Below are 16616 nucleotides of genomic sequence, written 5' to 3'. Positions count from 1 at the left end.
AGAAGTGGAGGAACAGATGACGTTTGGAGTTTGGGGAATATGCCACCGCCTGGGTGCGGGGGCGCGGAAGAACCGATCTTATCTACGGAATTTCAACTGTTTGGAGCTCCATCATGCTGATTCATGCATAGATTTGTGACTATTTCTTGCCTCGATAAAGATCTTAGATCTCCTGGGTATCATTCGTCTTCAACCACCCATTGGCCAATTTCAACTCTCTCCTCTGCTAATGCCTCGACCTCGAAATGATCTTCCACCTGCCCTCCCGGACCCCCAATGCGCTCAATCACAATCCACACACCGCGTGACTCGGTACTGGGCTGCAAATCAAAGTCATCGACGCGAACCCCTGAAGCACTATCACTGTGTGTTCCATCCTCTGAGCTGGCCAAGATTTCCTTGTAAGGACCCTGGCCTAGTTCCACCGTCATCAGCACGGGAGACGGGGCGACAGGGCGAGACCCGATCATGGACCGCTTGCTCCTGGCAATCAGGCGGATTCGTGTCAGACGCGAGACTCGCAGCGATACCAGCATGCGGTCCTTGCCTGGAGCCAGCACACCCACGTCGGACAAGACGGTACGTCGACCTGCGGACTCGGAAACCAAAGGTTGAACTGTACAGGGAATTGTGGATGAGATCCACAACGTGAACCGACCCAGTTGATCGGGTGCGAATGTAGAGCACACTATGGTATAAGTGCCTCTATCCAGGGATTTGGCTTCGGCCAGCGCGCATCCGCGGCGATAATCGCCACTATCTGCAATGATGTCTCGGCTTCGGACGCGCGATATCCGCTGTCCATTGGACCAAAAGATCTTCACGTGTGTTGCTAGGTCCGCTTCAGTGGTCTCGAGCAATATGGAGACGTCTGTCGATTCGGAAATCCGTATGCTGAACTGTGGATTGGAGTGATATCGAGGTGACTCGGCGTTCCCCCCTGCTGTCATCGCTGTCCAGGAACCACTTGCCTTGGTCAGACAGAGGTACTTGTCTAGCGAAGGCGCCACGGCAACAGGATTCGTTGAAAACGCAGAAAGTGTAAAGTTCTGGCTGACTGATGGGAGTGATTGCTCTGAAATCACTGCGGTGTAGGTCGTATTGGGTGGCATCTCCAGCCTCATAAGTGTGTTTGGGGAGTCGACATACGGTCCGCGATGGAGCGCACCGTCACTGAGCGATACCCTTCGGCCATTCGCTTGGAAGATGTAGATGCTGATGAAGCCTAGTCCACTCTCCAATTCACTGAATTCAGTCTGTTGATCATCTGTCTTGAAATGTTTCCCGAGCAGCAGCCAGACCGTCCCTCCCAGATCACTGGAGATGGAGAACTGAGGATTCTTCACAAAACAGCCAGCGATAACTCGGCCATGTGACAAATCCCAGGTGAAATGAATATCTTCGCGGTACCTGAACAATCCGGGGTTCCAGTTGAGGTAAAGATTTTCGAAATTTTGAAGGACATGCTCGCAGTCCATCCAGAAGGTACCCGGAGACAGCGGGGAGCTACCACTGAGTGTAAGTGAGTCGGGACCGCTTTGTACATGGGGTTCCGCGCCAGCCCACGGGTTCTTCAACAAAAGCCGACGACGGCCCTGGAATTCTTTCATGTCCAGGATAGCATAATCGTGTTCGCCCACTAGCCCCAGCCCTTGTTGTTCGAGTTCGGTTAGCTTTCCAGTGCCGATCGTTAGGACCACATCTCCATGGTAGAAAGCATTGTATAAACGCCCCCATATCTCATCCGAGGTGGCATCGTCATGGTGTAAAAAGACTTGTTCCGGAATCCAGCCAGTCAGCACCCAAAGGTCTGTCCCCGAGTTACTACCTGGGAAATCATATCCCCCGCGAACTTTCAGGTAAGCCTTCTCCACAAGAGCAGGCCACAGGAAATTGGGGTTATTGCGATCAATCACGTGGAGTGAGCGTGTTGTCTTCGACGACGGTAATCGGTCGTCTATTACTACTTTTCGGAAAGACCCATTGAAATAGAAGCGAAATATGTACTTCCCCGACTGCGAAATGATCGGAGCGTTCTCTTCATTGCACGGGTACAGTGTCGGCGATGCATGCTGTCCGAATTAGCTTTCGATAGTCCATGACCTGGAGTCACCTCGAACCGTACCTGTCCTAGGCCTCGTTCGGCTCGAGACGTCGTAGCACAGAGACTCGCGACCACCGAGCAGTCTGTTAAGACGTCCTGCACAAGATCAGTTTGCCCCGAAGCCGACATGGACGGGTCAATTGCATCATGTGTCTGGCTGGTCGCTTTCATTGTCCGTAACAGGTCATGCGGCCGTTTCCAGCCTGCAAAAATATCCCTCTGACACTCAGAGAGGTGCAAGTCCGGCGCATCCCTACGATCAGTCAGTAATCAGTCAGAGAAGGGTGCCGCTGATTCTTCCTCGCCACTTACGTGAAAGGTTCCCCCTCCTGAATGAATTCATCCTGAAGTGGTGCACGACTCCACGGCGGAAAGATGAAACCATTCAACTTGGACCCCTCGAGAACGATGATCTCTTCGCGGGTGGTGAGTTTGCGTGTGGATGTAGGCGGCCGTAAGCTAGGGAAGGCTTTCTGGGGCCCCGCACCCGCTACGGACTGCCAGTCGGCAGCGGCCTTGATCTTTTCGGCCTTTGTAAGTAAGTCCTTGCATTTTTGGTCGAGATGCCTTTTATCTTCGGCGGGCGCCAGGCTCAGCGCTTTCATGTAATACTCCGCGGCATTGATAGCCGCGTCCAATGCTGCCTTCTGCGAGGTGGCTGTGGCTACCGCCTCTTCCGCACTCTATTGCAGTCGTTAGCTTTGACTATTCATGTATCAATACAAAGAAAGTACCAATGCCTGAGATATGTGAGATGGAGGTCTAGACATACTCCGTACTTGCTCGTTGGAGTCGTGGAGTAGTCAGGTAATCAGATCTGACCCGCAAGTTAATTACCAGATTCGGTTGGAGCCAAGACCCCCGCGAAGTTCATTCCGCATGTTCCGATGTATTGGAGTCAAGTACACAGTACTTAGTAACATCCGACTTCTATATACATTGTGAGAGATATTTGCAGATTGTTATTTCCAAAATATACAATATAGCAAATACTCGTAACAGTGAAGTACACTGTAACTACTTCGTAAATGTAAGTGATGTAATAAAACCATGACATAAGCCCATACCTCGCCGAAATGGACCTCGGCTCGCCCTTTAAGGTGAGCGCCGAGGTGCATCTGCAGGAATTCCGGCTCATGAGCTCGGTCTCTCCGACTCTCTCCTTCTTGCTTTCTAACTTGGAAATTCCGGACTCCGGTATGATTGATCGTCGTCTCAGTGCATTTCCTTAACTTCGTTTCTCTCCTCTATTCCTATCTCTCCGTGATTCGGAGCAAAGCAGTGTAGAAAGCCCCGCCTCGGTGTTTCTCCTGTCTACCGGCTCAAGCACTCTCTTAGATCTTGTTCTTGTTGATCTCATTGATTTCGAATACTCTTCACTGGCATTATGGCTGGACAATCCAAACCTGTGCTGTCGCCATGGGGCAGCGCCGTTGCAGGCGCAACAGGTGCCGTCCTTGCTAATGCGCTGGTCTACCCGCTTGACCTGTGAGGCTCCAAATAGAACAATTACAAGAATCCATGAGAACACACCCTCGCTGACTGTATCATTCCCATTCCTAGAGTCAAGACGAAACTACAAGTACAAGTCAAGGAGAAGAATGGACCCGTGCGGGCCGAAGATCTCGAACATTACGAATCGACCGTGGACGCTATCACCAAGATCGCAGAGAAGGAGGGCTTCAGCGGCCTATATGCCGGAATGGCTGGATCTCTTTTGGGTGTCGCCTCTACAAATTTCGCATACTTCTACTGGTACAGCGTCGTAAGGACTCTTTACATGGCCTCGGTCAAATCCCCGACACCCCCCGGCACCGCGATTGAACTCTCCCTGGGTGCCGTTTCGGGCGCTGTGGCTCAGATCTTCACCATCCCGGTGGCTGTCATTACGACCCGGCAACAGACACAACCCAAGAACGACAAGAAGGGATTGATCGATACAGGCCGAGAGGTGGTTGAGAGCGAGGACGGCTGGTCCGGCCTGTGGCGTGGCTTGAAGGCTAGCTTGATTTTGGTCGTCAACCCGGCTATCACTTATGGCGCATATCAGCGCCTCAAGGAAGTTATCTTCCCAGGAAAGAATAACCTCAAGCCTTGGGAGGCCTTCCGTAAGTAACGTCAAATTTAAGGATCTCACAGCGTCTTGCTAACTCATTCCAGTCCTGGGTGCCATGTCTAAGGCTATGGCCACGATTGCAACCCAGCCTCTGATTGTTGCCAAGGTTGGACTGCAGTCTCGCCCCCCTCCTAGCCGCAATGGCAAGCCCTTCAAGTCCTTTGGTGAGGTCATGAAGCACATTGTTGATAATGAGGGTCTCTTTGCCCTCTTTAAGGGTATTGGACCCCAGATCCTAAAGGGTCTGTTGGTCCAGGGTTTGCTCATGATGACCAAGGAGAGGTACGTTCCCCGTTTTCTGAACTATCCGTCGCTTGGGTACTAACCTTACATAGGATGGAGCTTCTGTTCATTCTCCTGTTCGCCTACCTCAAGAACATCAAGAAGGAGAAGCTGAGCAAGGTGGTCGATACGGCAGCAGCAAAGGCCAAGACCAGCATGCCTGCCACCCTGAAATAGATGTTTTATATTTAGACGGCGGAGCTCTCTTTCTCGGTTCCTTGTTGTTTGTCCAGCCGGCGCCCTGGTATGTACACAGTATCTCGTTGGGGATTCTTTTGAATTTGAACAGTGTAGACGTTTCCTGGCATTGGCTTTCTGGAAGTACTTGATATATTAGAACCATATGTTTCTAAAAATCAAATACCATTATAGATCTGTACATGGTTATCGAATGTCTTGTTCCGCCGATGAGTTGCTTATCTGCCTCGTCCTGAATGTAAATTTATCTCGAAGTGCAGTGAATGCAGTGAATGTTGTAAACCTTAAATTCTCAGGGATCTCAACATACATGTATGGACTGGCTCACATCGTTGGTATTGTAGTTGGTGACAAGGGCGGGGGTCTAACGGCTAACCTTGCAGATGGATCGGCCATCGGCCCTTTTGTAAACAGCGTGGATCACGGGCATCTTCTACCCCAACAACGCTCACCCCAAAGCCTTCACACACACCCCAAATATTGCTACAGAAGTAGCATGGGTCATTATGAGATGGCCGCCATGGAGCTCCGAGTCGACCAATGACAAACAAAACCACACATCTAGCACCTGGCAATCCTCCGCGGCAAACACCCCAAGCTCTAGCCTGGACTGGGCAGCATTCACAGAGCCCAGGAGTCTGGTTCCAACTCTCGTCCTAACAAGCGGTATCCTCCTCGCAGTGCGCTTCCACCGCAAATACCTACGCCGCATCCCCGACGCGCCTAGTATCTCGCCCTCATATCTCAGACGGCGCACCATCTTCGGTCCAGTCACCAGCGTCGGCGACGGCGACAACTTCAGAATATTCCACACACCCGGAGGCCGTCTCGCTGGATGGGGCTGGCTACCGTGGAAAAAGGTCCCCACTGCAAAGAAGGATCTGAAGGATAAGACCGTTAGCTACCCTGCACCTACCCTATTCTCCCCAACTCCCCAGCCAAACACAGACATAACGCGACTTCGGCATACCATGCACACCACAAACCCCATACTCGAGAACTAAATCCAGCTTACACGATTTACACTCCAGATACACATCCGTCTAGCCGGCATTGACGCCCCAGAACTAGCCCACTTCGGCCGCCCCGAACAACCCTTCGCGCGCGACGCGCACGCCTGGCTTACATCCTACCTGTCCAATCGGCGAGTTCGCGCCCTCGTCCACCGCCAAGATCAATATTCGCGCGTGGTAGCGAGCGTCTACGTCCGACGCGCCTTCGACTTCCCGCCCTTCCGTCGGCGGGATGTTTCTTATGAAATGCTGAGACGCGGTTTGGCAACTGTCTACGAAGCGAAGGTTGGGTCGGAGTTTGGTGGCGAGAAGATGGAGAAAAAGTATCGCAATGCTGAGTGGTGGGCTAAGAAGCGGGCTAAGGGGCTTTGGAAGGATTATCGTCGGATTGGGTCTGACTGGGAGAGTCCGAGAGCGTATAAGACTCGGATGGGGTTGGAGGATCCTGCTCCTGAGAGTAATGGAAAACCGAAGAATGCGCGGAAATAGGAGGATACTGGCAAGCTGCGCTTGTGATTATGGCTACATGGTATATGAGCGGATATTTTTGAATCACTGAGTTTCTGGTATTTATATTTGCATGGGACGAGACAGCGTGGTTGCAATCCCATTGTACGTTTATGGAAGGGATGCGATGATTATGATCAAGGCGAATATTGGATGCTGAATATGATAAACCATGTTTCGTTAAATTGTACATAGGTTGGAGTGGTGTTGCCCTCAATAAGACGCCAATCGCGAACGGGCATTAGTGCCTTGAAGATTCCTCGTATAATCGAAGAGATGCGAGAAAATGAGTAAATATACAGGCCATGATTGGTTCTTAGCAGAACCGCCGCTCAAATTCAGCAAACAGCTTTGGAGATATCTCGTCAGAGCTGTCGCCCTCCACTCGGAAGAGACACCGCCGACGGTCATAGTGTTCCAGGAGGGCTTGGCTTGTTTCCTCGAACTTTTTTAGGCGCTGCGTCCATGTTTCGAGTGAATCATCTTCTCGCTGGGTCAGCGCCTCGCCCGTGACGTCGTCTTTGCCCTGCACCTTAGGTGGATGGAAATCTGTATTATATACCCGCCCTGAGGGCTCGTGGACCCAGCGCGATGCGATGCGGGCGAGAATCACTGATGGCGGAGTAATAAGGTGCACGACAAAGTTCACTGGCACGAGCTCGTCCAGGCTTGTTGCTTGTGCTGCCGTGCGGGGAAACCCGTCGAGAATGAACGAGGCGGAGGCATCGACTGAGTGAGCCGGTGAGGGGATACCGGCCGGAGAAGAAGATGACAGAGATGCGGAAGATTGTACTGGGGATTCGGATTTCGGAAGGAGCCAGCCCTTGGATTTCATATCGTTGGAGATCAAGTTCAAGATCATCGAGTCCGGGACAAGTTCGCCAGACTGAATTGCGGCCTCGGCTTCCAGGCCTATACTCGAGTTAGATAAATGCACTATGCGCAATTGTTGCACGGATGGTGATGTTTCTTACCGAGGGGTGTGCGTCGGCGCACATTCTCTCTCAACAGATCACCCGAGCTGATTGAAGCTAATTGCGGGAATCGGGCTAGCAGTCGCTCGGACTGTGTGCCTTTTCCTACTCCCGGTGCGCCGATCAGAATGACGCGTGCAGCCTTCCGGAGCTGCTTTGTCACGGTGGACATTATATCTGATGGCAATGCCGGTGACTCGGGTGGAGGGTTTAGGGTTGCTGTTCCTGAGGAACTCAACGGTTCAAATGTTGTGGGGCGGGGAGAACCGCGGGAAAGATATTGGACAGAGGATTCAAGACAGCATAATGGACTTGGGGAGAAGAGAGTGAAACTGGGGTTTAGAGAATAAGCAGTGGCAGTTCCCCGGTGCTAAGACTGTTGAGAATGTGATTCTGTGGGGGAGCTTGATCCTTTCGGTCGTCGGTGAATGCTCCGAGGGCAAAGGTACTAGTACTACCTTATATGTATATGGCAGCACGCAAGTTCGATATGATATGGTAAATAAGACTACAGCATTGACTTGCGAAAGAAGATCAAATGCAACAGCCGTACTCGTATATTCGTTCGGTATGCCCCAGTGAGACTTTCACATGTCTCTGCACATGCAAGATTCAAGACGCTCTGTTCACTCGGGGAAATCATCACCCATGCTCAGGGCACCCCATGAACCGGGTCCGGGGCGGGTCCGCATTATGTAAATAACACGTGATTTTAACTAGATCACGTGTTACGGCGCGTGGCACGCGTTCGCGTTTACCACTTTAGTGATAACGGAGAGATCTTGTACATTCGTGCTTCTCGACCATAATACCTTCAACATGATACGACAAGACGCCCATCGGATCGATCCAAAACGACGAGCTGTTATTGACCCCAAGAAAAGGCAATTTGCTACTCCAACATACAAGCATCAGGACTATGCCCACCGTCTGAACATCTACGAAACACCTCCTACCGCGGAGATCACCCTCGAACAGTTTGAGCAATGGGCAATTGACAGACTTAAGAGTATGCACACTTGCAGCTACGTTGACTTACCACTTACTAATGCCAAACAGTTCTGGCCGAGATCGAAGCATGCTCTTATCGAAATAAAACCCCCGCCGAGACCGCGACCTACATCACACCTCTTCTCCAAAAGTTCCTTCCTCTTTCCTCCAACACCTCCTCGTCACAGGGCGCGGCAGACCCTCGTCTTCAGAATGAGCGTCAAAAGGACCACTACTCGCATTTCATCCTCCGGCTGGCCTTCTCGGCCACCGAGGACCTTCGTCGACGATTTGCTCGCGCGGAGACCATGCTGTTCAAGTTTCGTTTCCAGCAAGATGATTCGAGGGAAAAGCGGGCATTCATTGATAGCTTGAATCTCGATTGGGAACCTGTCGGTGACTTCGAGAAGACAGAGATTGCAGAGAGTTTGATTAGCTCTACGCCAGGACTGCGACGATTAGACGATGAGACTTGGTACAAAGTTGACTGGGAGAAGGTCCCTGAGCTGATCGAACGACGCTCGGTGTTCCTGAAGAAAGGAAAGGCTTACGTTCCCGGTCGGGAGCAGCTAAGCATGATTATGGCCGAGTTCACGGCTCGTTTGGAGCGCGCACTCGAGGTATGTCTGCAGCACTGGCTTGGTGTTTGATTTATCGTCACTAATTGGATTCTAGCTCACAAGCCGTGCCCTCCCCCGGCTGGATGAGGATGATCGTTTGACACCCATTTTGAATCATCTTTCGAAGAATTTCGGCAGCGCCGAGTCTGTATACTCGGAAAGCGAAGGATATGTGGACGGAACTCCGATCACGGCCAGCTCTATCGACCAACTGGCCCAGCAACATTTCCCGCTGTGCATGAAGAGCTTGCACGTGAACCTGCGCAAGAACAACCATTTGAAGCATTTCGGTCGACTACAGTACACTCTCTTCTTGAAGGGCATTGGCTTGTCCTTGGAAGAATGTATTCTGTTCTGGCGTCAGGCGTTCAAGGGCAAAACCGACGACGAATTCAACTCTCAATACAAGTACAACATTCGTCACGCCTATGGTGATGTCGGTGGAGATGCGAACCGCCGTGGAAAGGGTTATACTCCCTATTCATGCCAGAAGATCCTTGGCGATTCAAATCCTGGCATTGGCCAGACTCACGGCTGTCCTTACCGCCATTACTCGGTGGATAACCTGGTGGGCTTCCTTCAAGCCACTGGTGTTAATGACAAAGAGGTCCTGCGCGGTGTGCGCGAGGACGTTGGCAAGATGCGGTACCATATTGCATGCAACCGAGTGTTTGAGGCAACGCACAAGAACGAGATCAAGAGGGTCAAGGATGATGGAACATGGAGTCAGACTGACCTTGACACAATCGTTCATCCGAATACCTACTTCAAGCGCAGCTTCCTCTTGAAACAGATGGCCAATCCTCCAAAGGATGCCTGACCGCGTTGTTCAAATGTTGATTTTTCATGAGGTCATGTCGGGGCTGTTTCTACTTTCACGTGTATCATTTTCATAGTGGGCGTTACAAGGAGCATTGGTCATACGAGCACATTCCGAAGCAGTTTTAGTCACTTTGCAGCACGAAGATAATACATTATTTTATAAACTATGGTATAAAGTGTGGGAGTGTGACCACAGCTGATTCCCAGAGAATCGGAAAGGATCAGAATGACCTCTCAAATCCAGGTGCCCAGCAACGGGTCAAGTCGATCTCCGCTCAACGAGTAGACAACTTTGCCATGGAATGACGGAAGTTGTCGATAATAATATGTTTGCACATATTGTAGGTCGGCGTGAAATTGAAGAAAAGAAAAAGAGAAGAGAAACCGCGGAAGAGCCGAGTTTTAATGATGTTTTTGTCCGGGAGGCGGTAGAGACCAACTGTGCTGCAACCTGGCCTTACTCGCGGACCGGACCTCCACACAACATACTCCTCCATCTCGTTCATTCAATCCCTAGCTATTAACGGGGACTCTGCTGTCTTTTGTGATTGGGTTATGCTCAGGGAGGCTCTCTTGCTTGGTTTATTGGAGTAAATAAACGCCGAGGTTCCTATTTCCCGACTTCTGGCTATCCGCAATACCCCCTCCCTTGGTCAACACAGGACCGAGTACCGCAACACCCGTCAACAAGATGGATTACGAAGCGCTGAAGGACCAATGGAGTGATGTGGAGGATCGCGATGGTATCAGGCTCAGCTGGAACACCTTCCCGAGCACTCGCATGGTTCGTGATTGTGATCGTTCTTTGACCTCCACCGCATCATCCACTGAGACTTGATATAGGAAGCCTCCCGCCTCGTCGTTCCCATTGCCGCCGTCTACACCCCTCTAAAGGAAAAGCCCGATGCTCCATTGCTTCAATATGAGCCCGTTACTTGCAAGCAGCCCTGCCGAGCTGTGCTCAACCCATATGCGTCCGTAACATGATACTCTGATATACACCCCGGGCAAGATGAACTAACTATGGAATAGCACTGTCGATGTCCGCGCACGAATCTGGATCTGCCCCTTCTGTTTGTCGCGTAATCCTCTCCCTCCGCACTACAAGGATATCACGGAGAACACGATACCGCCCGAACTCCACCCTCAAAGCACGACAATCGAGTACCAATTGGCACGACCGGCCCCCGCTCCCCCAATCTTCGTCTTTGTCGTCGATACCTGCCAGGAGGAGGACAGCCTGCAGGCTGTGAAAGACTCGCTCATTATGAGCTTGTCTCTTTTGCCGCCCAATGCGCTGGTTGGTTTGATTACCTTCGGTACAATGGTAGGGAACCAGGATCTTGACGCGGCAGGCGACATGTTGTTAACAATGAAATAGGCTCAAGTTCACGAACTCGGATACACTGAGTGCGCGAAGTCATACGTTTTCAGAGGCGGCAAGGACTACACTGCCAAGCAGGTCCAAGAGATGCTGGGCCTGGCCGGCGGCGTGCGTCCCGGTGTTCCCCCGCAACAGCCTGCCCGCCCTCCCCTTGGCCCGGCTGCTCGTTTCCTCATGCCGGTTCAGCAGGCTGAGTTCCAGATCACCAATGTTCTCGAGCAGCTGCAGCGTGATCCCTGGCCAGTGGCCAACGACAAGCGTCCTCTGCGCTGCACCGGTGTTGCCCTCAGCGTTGCCGTCGGTCTTCTTGAGACCTCCTTCCAGAATGCCGGAGGCCGCATTATGACCTTCACTAGTGGTGCTGCCACTGAAGGCCCCGGCCACGTTGTTTCGCCTGAGCTGAAGGAGCCTATCCGTTCGCACCACGACATCGACCGGGACAATATCAAATACTACAAGAAGGCTGTCAAGGTAGGTTTCTCAAGACACGGGCGTATTTTGTTTTCTTGCTAACTGAAGACTAGTTCTACGATGCCCTTGCCAAGCGCGCTGCCAACAATGGCCACATTGTTGATATCTTCGCTGGTTGTCTCGATCAAGTCGGTCTGCTGGAAATGAAGAACCTCTCTAACTATACTGGAGGTCACATGCTTCTGACAGATAGCTTCACGTCCTCGCAGTTCAAGCAATCGTTCGTGCGCGTGTTTGACAAGGATGCTAATGATAATCTCTTGATGGGCTTCAATGCATCCCTTGAGGTGCTCACAACTAAGGAATTGAAGGTGACTGGTCTGATCGGTCACGCCATCTCCCTGAACAAGAAATCGAGCTCCGTTGGCGAGACAGAGTGCGGCATCGGCAACACCTGCGCGTGGAAGATGTGTGGAATGGACCCATCCTCCAGCTACGGTATTTACTTCGAGATCGCCAACCAGGGTGGTCCAGCTGCTGTGCAGCCCGGTCCTCAGCGGGGTGTGATGCAATTCTTGACATACTATCAGCATTCATCTGGGCATTACCACCTTCGGGTAACCACCACTGCCCGCCCCTTGAGCGGGCCAGCAGGTGACCCGACACTGGCGCAGTCCTTCGATCAGGAGGCTGCCGCTGTCCTTATGGCCCGTATTGCAGTGTTCAAGGCGGAGGTTGATGATGGCCCAGATGTCCTGCGCTGGGTTGACCGCATGTTGATCAGGCTTTGCTCCCGATTCGCCGACTACCGGAAGGATGACCCGACCTCATTCCGGTTGGAAAAGAACTTCACCTTGTATCCTCAGTTCATGTTCCATCTCCGCCGAAGTCAGTTCCTGCAGGTGTTCAACAACTCGCCCGATGAGACTGCCTTCTACCGCCATGTTCTGAACCACGAGGATGCCGGTGATTCTCTCGTCATGATCCAACCCACTCTCGACTCATACTCTTTGGAGCAAGAAGGTGCCCAACCAGTGCTGCTGGACTCTGCTTCTATCCAGCCAGCCCACATTCTCCTCCTCGATACCTTCTTCCACATCCTCATTTTCCACGGTGAGATCATCGCCGAATGGAGAAAGGCCGGATACCATGAGCAAGAAGGCTACGAGAACCTCAAGATGCTCCTTGATCAACCTAAGGAGGACGCAAGGGTTTGTTTCGACCGTCCCTGAGATATATTGCGCTTTTCTCACTGACGAACCATTTAGGATCTCATTGCCGACCGTTTCCCTCTACCCCGTTTCATTGTGTGTGATGCCGGTGGTTCTCAGGCTCGTTTCTTGCTGTCTAAGCTGAACCCGTCTACCACTCACACCACAGGCGGCTACGGTGGCGGTGTCTCATCGCAGACAATCTTCACTGACGACGTGTCACTCCAGACGTTTATGGACCATCTTATGAAGTGAGCTGTCCTTTCATACTGAGTCTAGACTTCCATGCTAACTCTATCTTAGACTTGCTGTATCTGGAACCAGCTAGGCGTGATGAACAATGGCCATGAAAGGGCGGTCTGTCATCGACCCTCGGGTCTTGTGTATCTTTAGCGGTGATTTTAACTCCTTTGACGCGATATAGTAGTAGATTGAATGGATTGATACCATGATATGGAGATTCCGATCATAATCTTGTGCAGCATGTACCTCTTTGTACACAGTAGAAAATGGTGGAGCTCTTCTACATGTACGGAGTAGTGGTGGGGCTTGAGCTGTGACCGCGGGACTCGGGAGCATAAATCAATTGCCGAAACGGGCATGCGTCTGCAATCTCGATAAGGGCTGTTAATATCACGTGATGCGATAATCATACCCTATGTCCCGATTAAGTCACTCGCTTAGTTGAGCAAGTGTGGGCCACGCTAGCGGAGCGAGTGTTCAAGTTAATTTTCTGCTCCTTTCCTTTCTCCTTCTCCAACCATCCTCTTCGGCAACCAAGGAAGATCGACTACCTTTCGCACTCGCCATGCGTAAGTATCATCTACTTGGCTTTATGCAAGATGGCGACTAATATTACCTCTCTGATCAGCTCCCAAGTTCGATCCCAATGAGGTGAAGATCATGTAAGTGAAATTTCTGCAGCTTGTTGGACTCGCTCCAGCAGTATATCGCAATCAAAACCCTAACAATTGTTGTTTCTTAGCCACCTGCGTGTGACTGGTGGTGAGGTCGGCGCTCAGTCCGCCCTGGCCCCCAAGATCGGTCCCCTCGGTCTGTCTCCCAAGAAGATTGGTGAAGACATCGCCAAGAACACTGGCGACTGGAAGGGTCTCCGTGTCACCGTCCGCCTGACCATCCAGAACCGTCAGGCCGCCGTCTCGGTTGTGCCCTCCGCTTCTTCCCTCGTCATCAAGGCCCTCAAGGAGCCTCCCCGTGACCGCAAGAAGGAGAAGAACATCAAGCACTCCAAGTCCATCCCTATGGATGACATCATCGAGATTGCCCGCACCATGCGCTCTCGCTCCATGGCCAAGTCTCTCCAGGGTGTTGTCCTTGAGATCCTCGGTACTGCTTTCTCCGTCGGCTGCCAGGTCGATGGCCGCAGCCCCAAGGATGTCTCCGACGACGTCAAGGCTGGCGAGATAGACAGTGAGTTTCACCAGTACTGTCTAGGGTCGCTTCAATGCTAACAGTGTATGCAGTTCCCGAGGAATAAATTATTCGCTCTTGAATGCTCAAAAAAAGAGGAGGCCTATCTGATTTCTAATGCGTGCTCTCGTAATGCTGAGATGCTGAGATGCTAGTTGCAGAATACGAATGGTTTTCCAGACCAACAAAATATTCATGAGTCATGACCTATGATACCTTTCCTAATTCGCGAGTATCCTGAACAAATTGATCGGCTCGCTGTTCTTTTCTCGTTCTCTCCGGTTGTATTCCTCTCTTTTTCGCGTTCTACTTCCTTTCATGATACTCTTCGCCTTCCCCTATGGCGAGGAGCATACTGGGAGGCTATGCCCGGCGCAGCCGACAGTCCGTCTTTGGATGGAACCCCCACAACACTCTGGCCCTTACTGTTCTTTCCCTACGGGGTTTGATCATATCATAACGTGGTATAGGCTTATTTTAAGTGGGGAAGAGGAAACCAGTCCCATTACTCACCGCGGTATCCTTGGAGCTTGCTCCGTGGGTACAGTGGTCCATACATCGGGTCTACATCTCTTCGCGGATGCTATCTATTTGTCTGCCCTCGTAGGCTGTAGCTCAGTTAGCTATCAATTCAGCACATTTGATCGGTCCACTTCTTTACTTCGTATTCCTGAGTACAGGTTCTACTTTCATATTGACATGTCCATGTACCGACGCCCTGCACTAGTGGTGTATCACCGAAGACTTCGGCGGACAATGTATCAACACCAAGCCAGACCACTTTGCATGCGGGCTGCCAGCACGCATACAGTATGTCCAAATGTACAGGCCATAGTTATCGTTCGATTAGATTCGCTCACTAAGCTGAAGGATGCGTTTGTTCCGGAGGATGGAGGATTATTGTGAAGCGTGATGCTGAGCTTCCATTCTCTGGCACACGGGGCAGGGACGGAAATGTCGTATTGGGTTGCTTACTCGAGAACTTCCTATGGATGTTCCATCTCATGGATACATTCAAATGTTTTATCGGGGTTTCCACATAGATAGACCGAGCGTCCTCCCAATCTAATGCCTTTTTCCCATCATTTTCTAACCAAATGAGGACGTGTATATATACCTCCCGTAAGATGCGGGCATGTCACTCAGGCACATTACAGCCCGGTGGTCAAATGAGGCGGAGATATATATCACCAACCTACATAATGACCAAGTCCGTCCACGACAATGATCTTTGCAAGTACAGTATACAATGGAGGACTGACCATTATCATAAACGATAACCTACTACACAGTACCTGTCACACCGAGTCTGTAAATAGCCAGCCCTGTGATGCATTTGATCCCCCCTCTGCAGTCTGAAACATCGCAACGGCCGCTACACGAAACAGGGGCCCTCGAGCCAACCAGCTCGTATCCTTCCGGGCCCCGGCGCACCAATGAAAATTCGTCCACGAGATGTAAGCTCCATTCGAGAGATGTAATTTCCATTCGAGGGCTTTGAATGGGGATTCAAAAGGGTGTGTTTCATTGCTCACCCAGTGCTACTGGAGATGTCCATGTCGCAGTCACAGACATAACATAAACGATGTACAATTAGTATGTTGTAGTTGGAAAAATGTAGAATGACTCATGAGATTGATGCCTAGCACTGATCTTAGCGGGTAGGGACTCAAGTGCTCCACCGATGATCCTCGTCCGTTGTGATCAAAGGATATGCAGGCTCATCCACACCGAAGTGGGGGCTGATCCATGATGTGCTCTGCTACGAGCTGTGTTTGGTCGACGGGTTTGGAACAAGTGTGAAGTGATATTTGGATCGCATGGGGGGTTGAATGCTAAGTGGGGATATTTAGATATTTTCATTTTCTTACACTGCTGATCTTCGTGTTTCTTTTTTTTGCTGGAGTTTTGTTACAGATCCCAGAGACAAAGGACTGATCTGGTCTAGACATCTCTTGATTATCAGTCTGGTGTGGCTGTACCACCCGAGCCGCAATTGTACAGGAACGTTGTGCAGGCCAAGAAGCCAAGAAAGGATGCGACACACTGGTCGATCTCTGACCTATGACAGGGCGATCGTGGAACTTTACGGAAGAACAAGTCTGAGAGGGTGTGGGTTTGAATATTCCCCAGTGCGACCGTGTCTTTTAGATGTAGGTATGGATGTGCAAAATGAGCTGTACGTTGTAGATATGCTGATGGAAGTTGGAGATCAGGCGTACGATGGCCCCTGGAAACAGTCAATGTACGATGTAGAGAGTATTGCATATCGAATCAAAGTAGGTTCAATAAAAAAAGGAAAAAAAAGAATAGCCAAAAGCTAAGAACTGCAGGGATTGTACGGAGTACTGGGTATGCTGGTGAGCAACCCCAGAATTATCCCAGATAGGCAATGATCGGAGAGATGAGATGAGGCGGCGGAAAATGGGTCTGGCAGGAAGGAACAGAGCAGAAGTGTGCACGCCTGCACGGCGGCTCTACAGTGTGATATACGCAGAGAAGTTGTGACAATCAAAAAACAAAAGGAAGGTTCAGCCAACTTCACCGAACGGG

General features: G+C 51.1%; 7 protein-coding genes across 7 annotated transcripts; 5 read left to right on the top strand and 2 right to left on the bottom strand.

The window, feature by feature from the left end:
• Positions 1-179: 179 nt before the first annotated feature.
• N7515_002385 (calpain-like protease PalBory) lies at positions 180-2874 on the bottom strand (the record flags this gene model as incomplete). The annotated part of the gene is made up of 4 exons (XM_056663129.1): positions 180-2072; positions 2126-2357; positions 2417-2787; positions 2839-2874. 4 exons carry the CDS (start codon positions 2872-2874, stop codon positions 180-182), a joined length of 2532 nt encoding a protein of 843 aa, XP_056525242.1.
• A 617-nt stretch (positions 2875-3491) lies between these two features.
• N7515_002384 (putative peroxisomal carrier protein) lies at positions 3492-4679 on the top strand (the record flags this gene model as incomplete). The annotated part of the gene is made up of 4 exons (XM_056663128.1): positions 3492-3592; positions 3668-4212; positions 4265-4502; positions 4556-4679. 4 exons carry the CDS (start codon positions 3492-3494, stop codon positions 4677-4679), a joined length of 1008 nt encoding a protein of 335 aa, XP_056525241.1.
• Positions 4680-5010: 331 nt separating this feature from the next.
• N7515_002383 (thermonuclease family protein) lies at positions 5011-6202 on the top strand (the record flags this gene model as incomplete). Its single annotated transcript, XM_056663127.1, has 3 exons — positions 5011-5062; positions 5115-5596; positions 5732-6202. The coding sequence occupies 3 exons, from the start codon at positions 5011-5013 to the stop codon at positions 6200-6202; spliced, it is 1005 nt and encodes a 334-aa protein (XP_056525240.1).
• A 334-nt stretch (positions 6203-6536) lies between these two features.
• On the bottom strand, positions 6537-7366 carry N7515_002382 (adenylate kinase ADK2; the record flags this gene model as incomplete). Its single annotated transcript, XM_056663126.1, has 2 exons — positions 6537-7132; positions 7195-7366. 2 exons carry the CDS (start codon positions 7364-7366, stop codon positions 6537-6539), a joined length of 768 nt encoding a protein of 255 aa, XP_056525239.1.
• Positions 7367-8013: 647 nt separating this feature from the next.
• N7515_002381 (DNA primase subunit PRI2) lies at positions 8014-9624 on the top strand (the record flags this gene model as incomplete). The annotated part of the gene is made up of 3 exons (XM_056663125.1): positions 8014-8203; positions 8254-8804; positions 8860-9624. 3 exons carry the CDS (start codon positions 8014-8016, stop codon positions 9622-9624), a joined length of 1506 nt encoding a protein of 501 aa, XP_056525238.1.
• Positions 9625-10317: 693 nt separating this feature from the next.
• On the top strand, positions 10318-12960 carry sec23 (GTPase-activating protein SEC23; the record flags this gene model as incomplete). The annotated part of the gene is made up of 7 exons (XM_056663124.1): positions 10318-10410; positions 10470-10600; positions 10659-10953; positions 11008-11481; positions 11535-12632; positions 12690-12883; positions 12936-12960. The coding sequence occupies 7 exons, from the start codon at positions 10318-10320 to the stop codon at positions 12958-12960; spliced, it is 2310 nt and encodes a 769-aa protein (XP_056525237.1).
• Positions 12961-13440: 480 nt separating this feature from the next.
• N7515_002379 (60S ribosomal protein uL11) lies at positions 13441-14130 on the top strand (the record flags this gene model as incomplete). The annotated part of the gene is made up of 4 exons (XM_056663123.1): positions 13441-13444; positions 13504-13537; positions 13618-14063; positions 14117-14130. The coding sequence occupies 4 exons, from the start codon at positions 13441-13443 to the stop codon at positions 14128-14130; spliced, it is 498 nt and encodes a 165-aa protein (XP_056525236.1).
• Positions 14131-16616: the final 2486 nt, after the last annotated feature.

This window comes from Penicillium bovifimosum (genome assembly GCF_028826915.1).
Source record: "Penicillium bovifimosum strain IBT 22155 chromosome Unknown utg000002l_segment0_segment0, whole genome shotgun sequence".
NCBI classification, from domain to species: Eukaryota; Fungi; Ascomycota; class Eurotiomycetes; order Eurotiales; family Aspergillaceae; genus Penicillium; species Penicillium bovifimosum.
The sequence above is the reverse complement of the archived record's forward strand: the minus strand, read 5'-3'. Positions and strand labels throughout refer to the sequence as shown.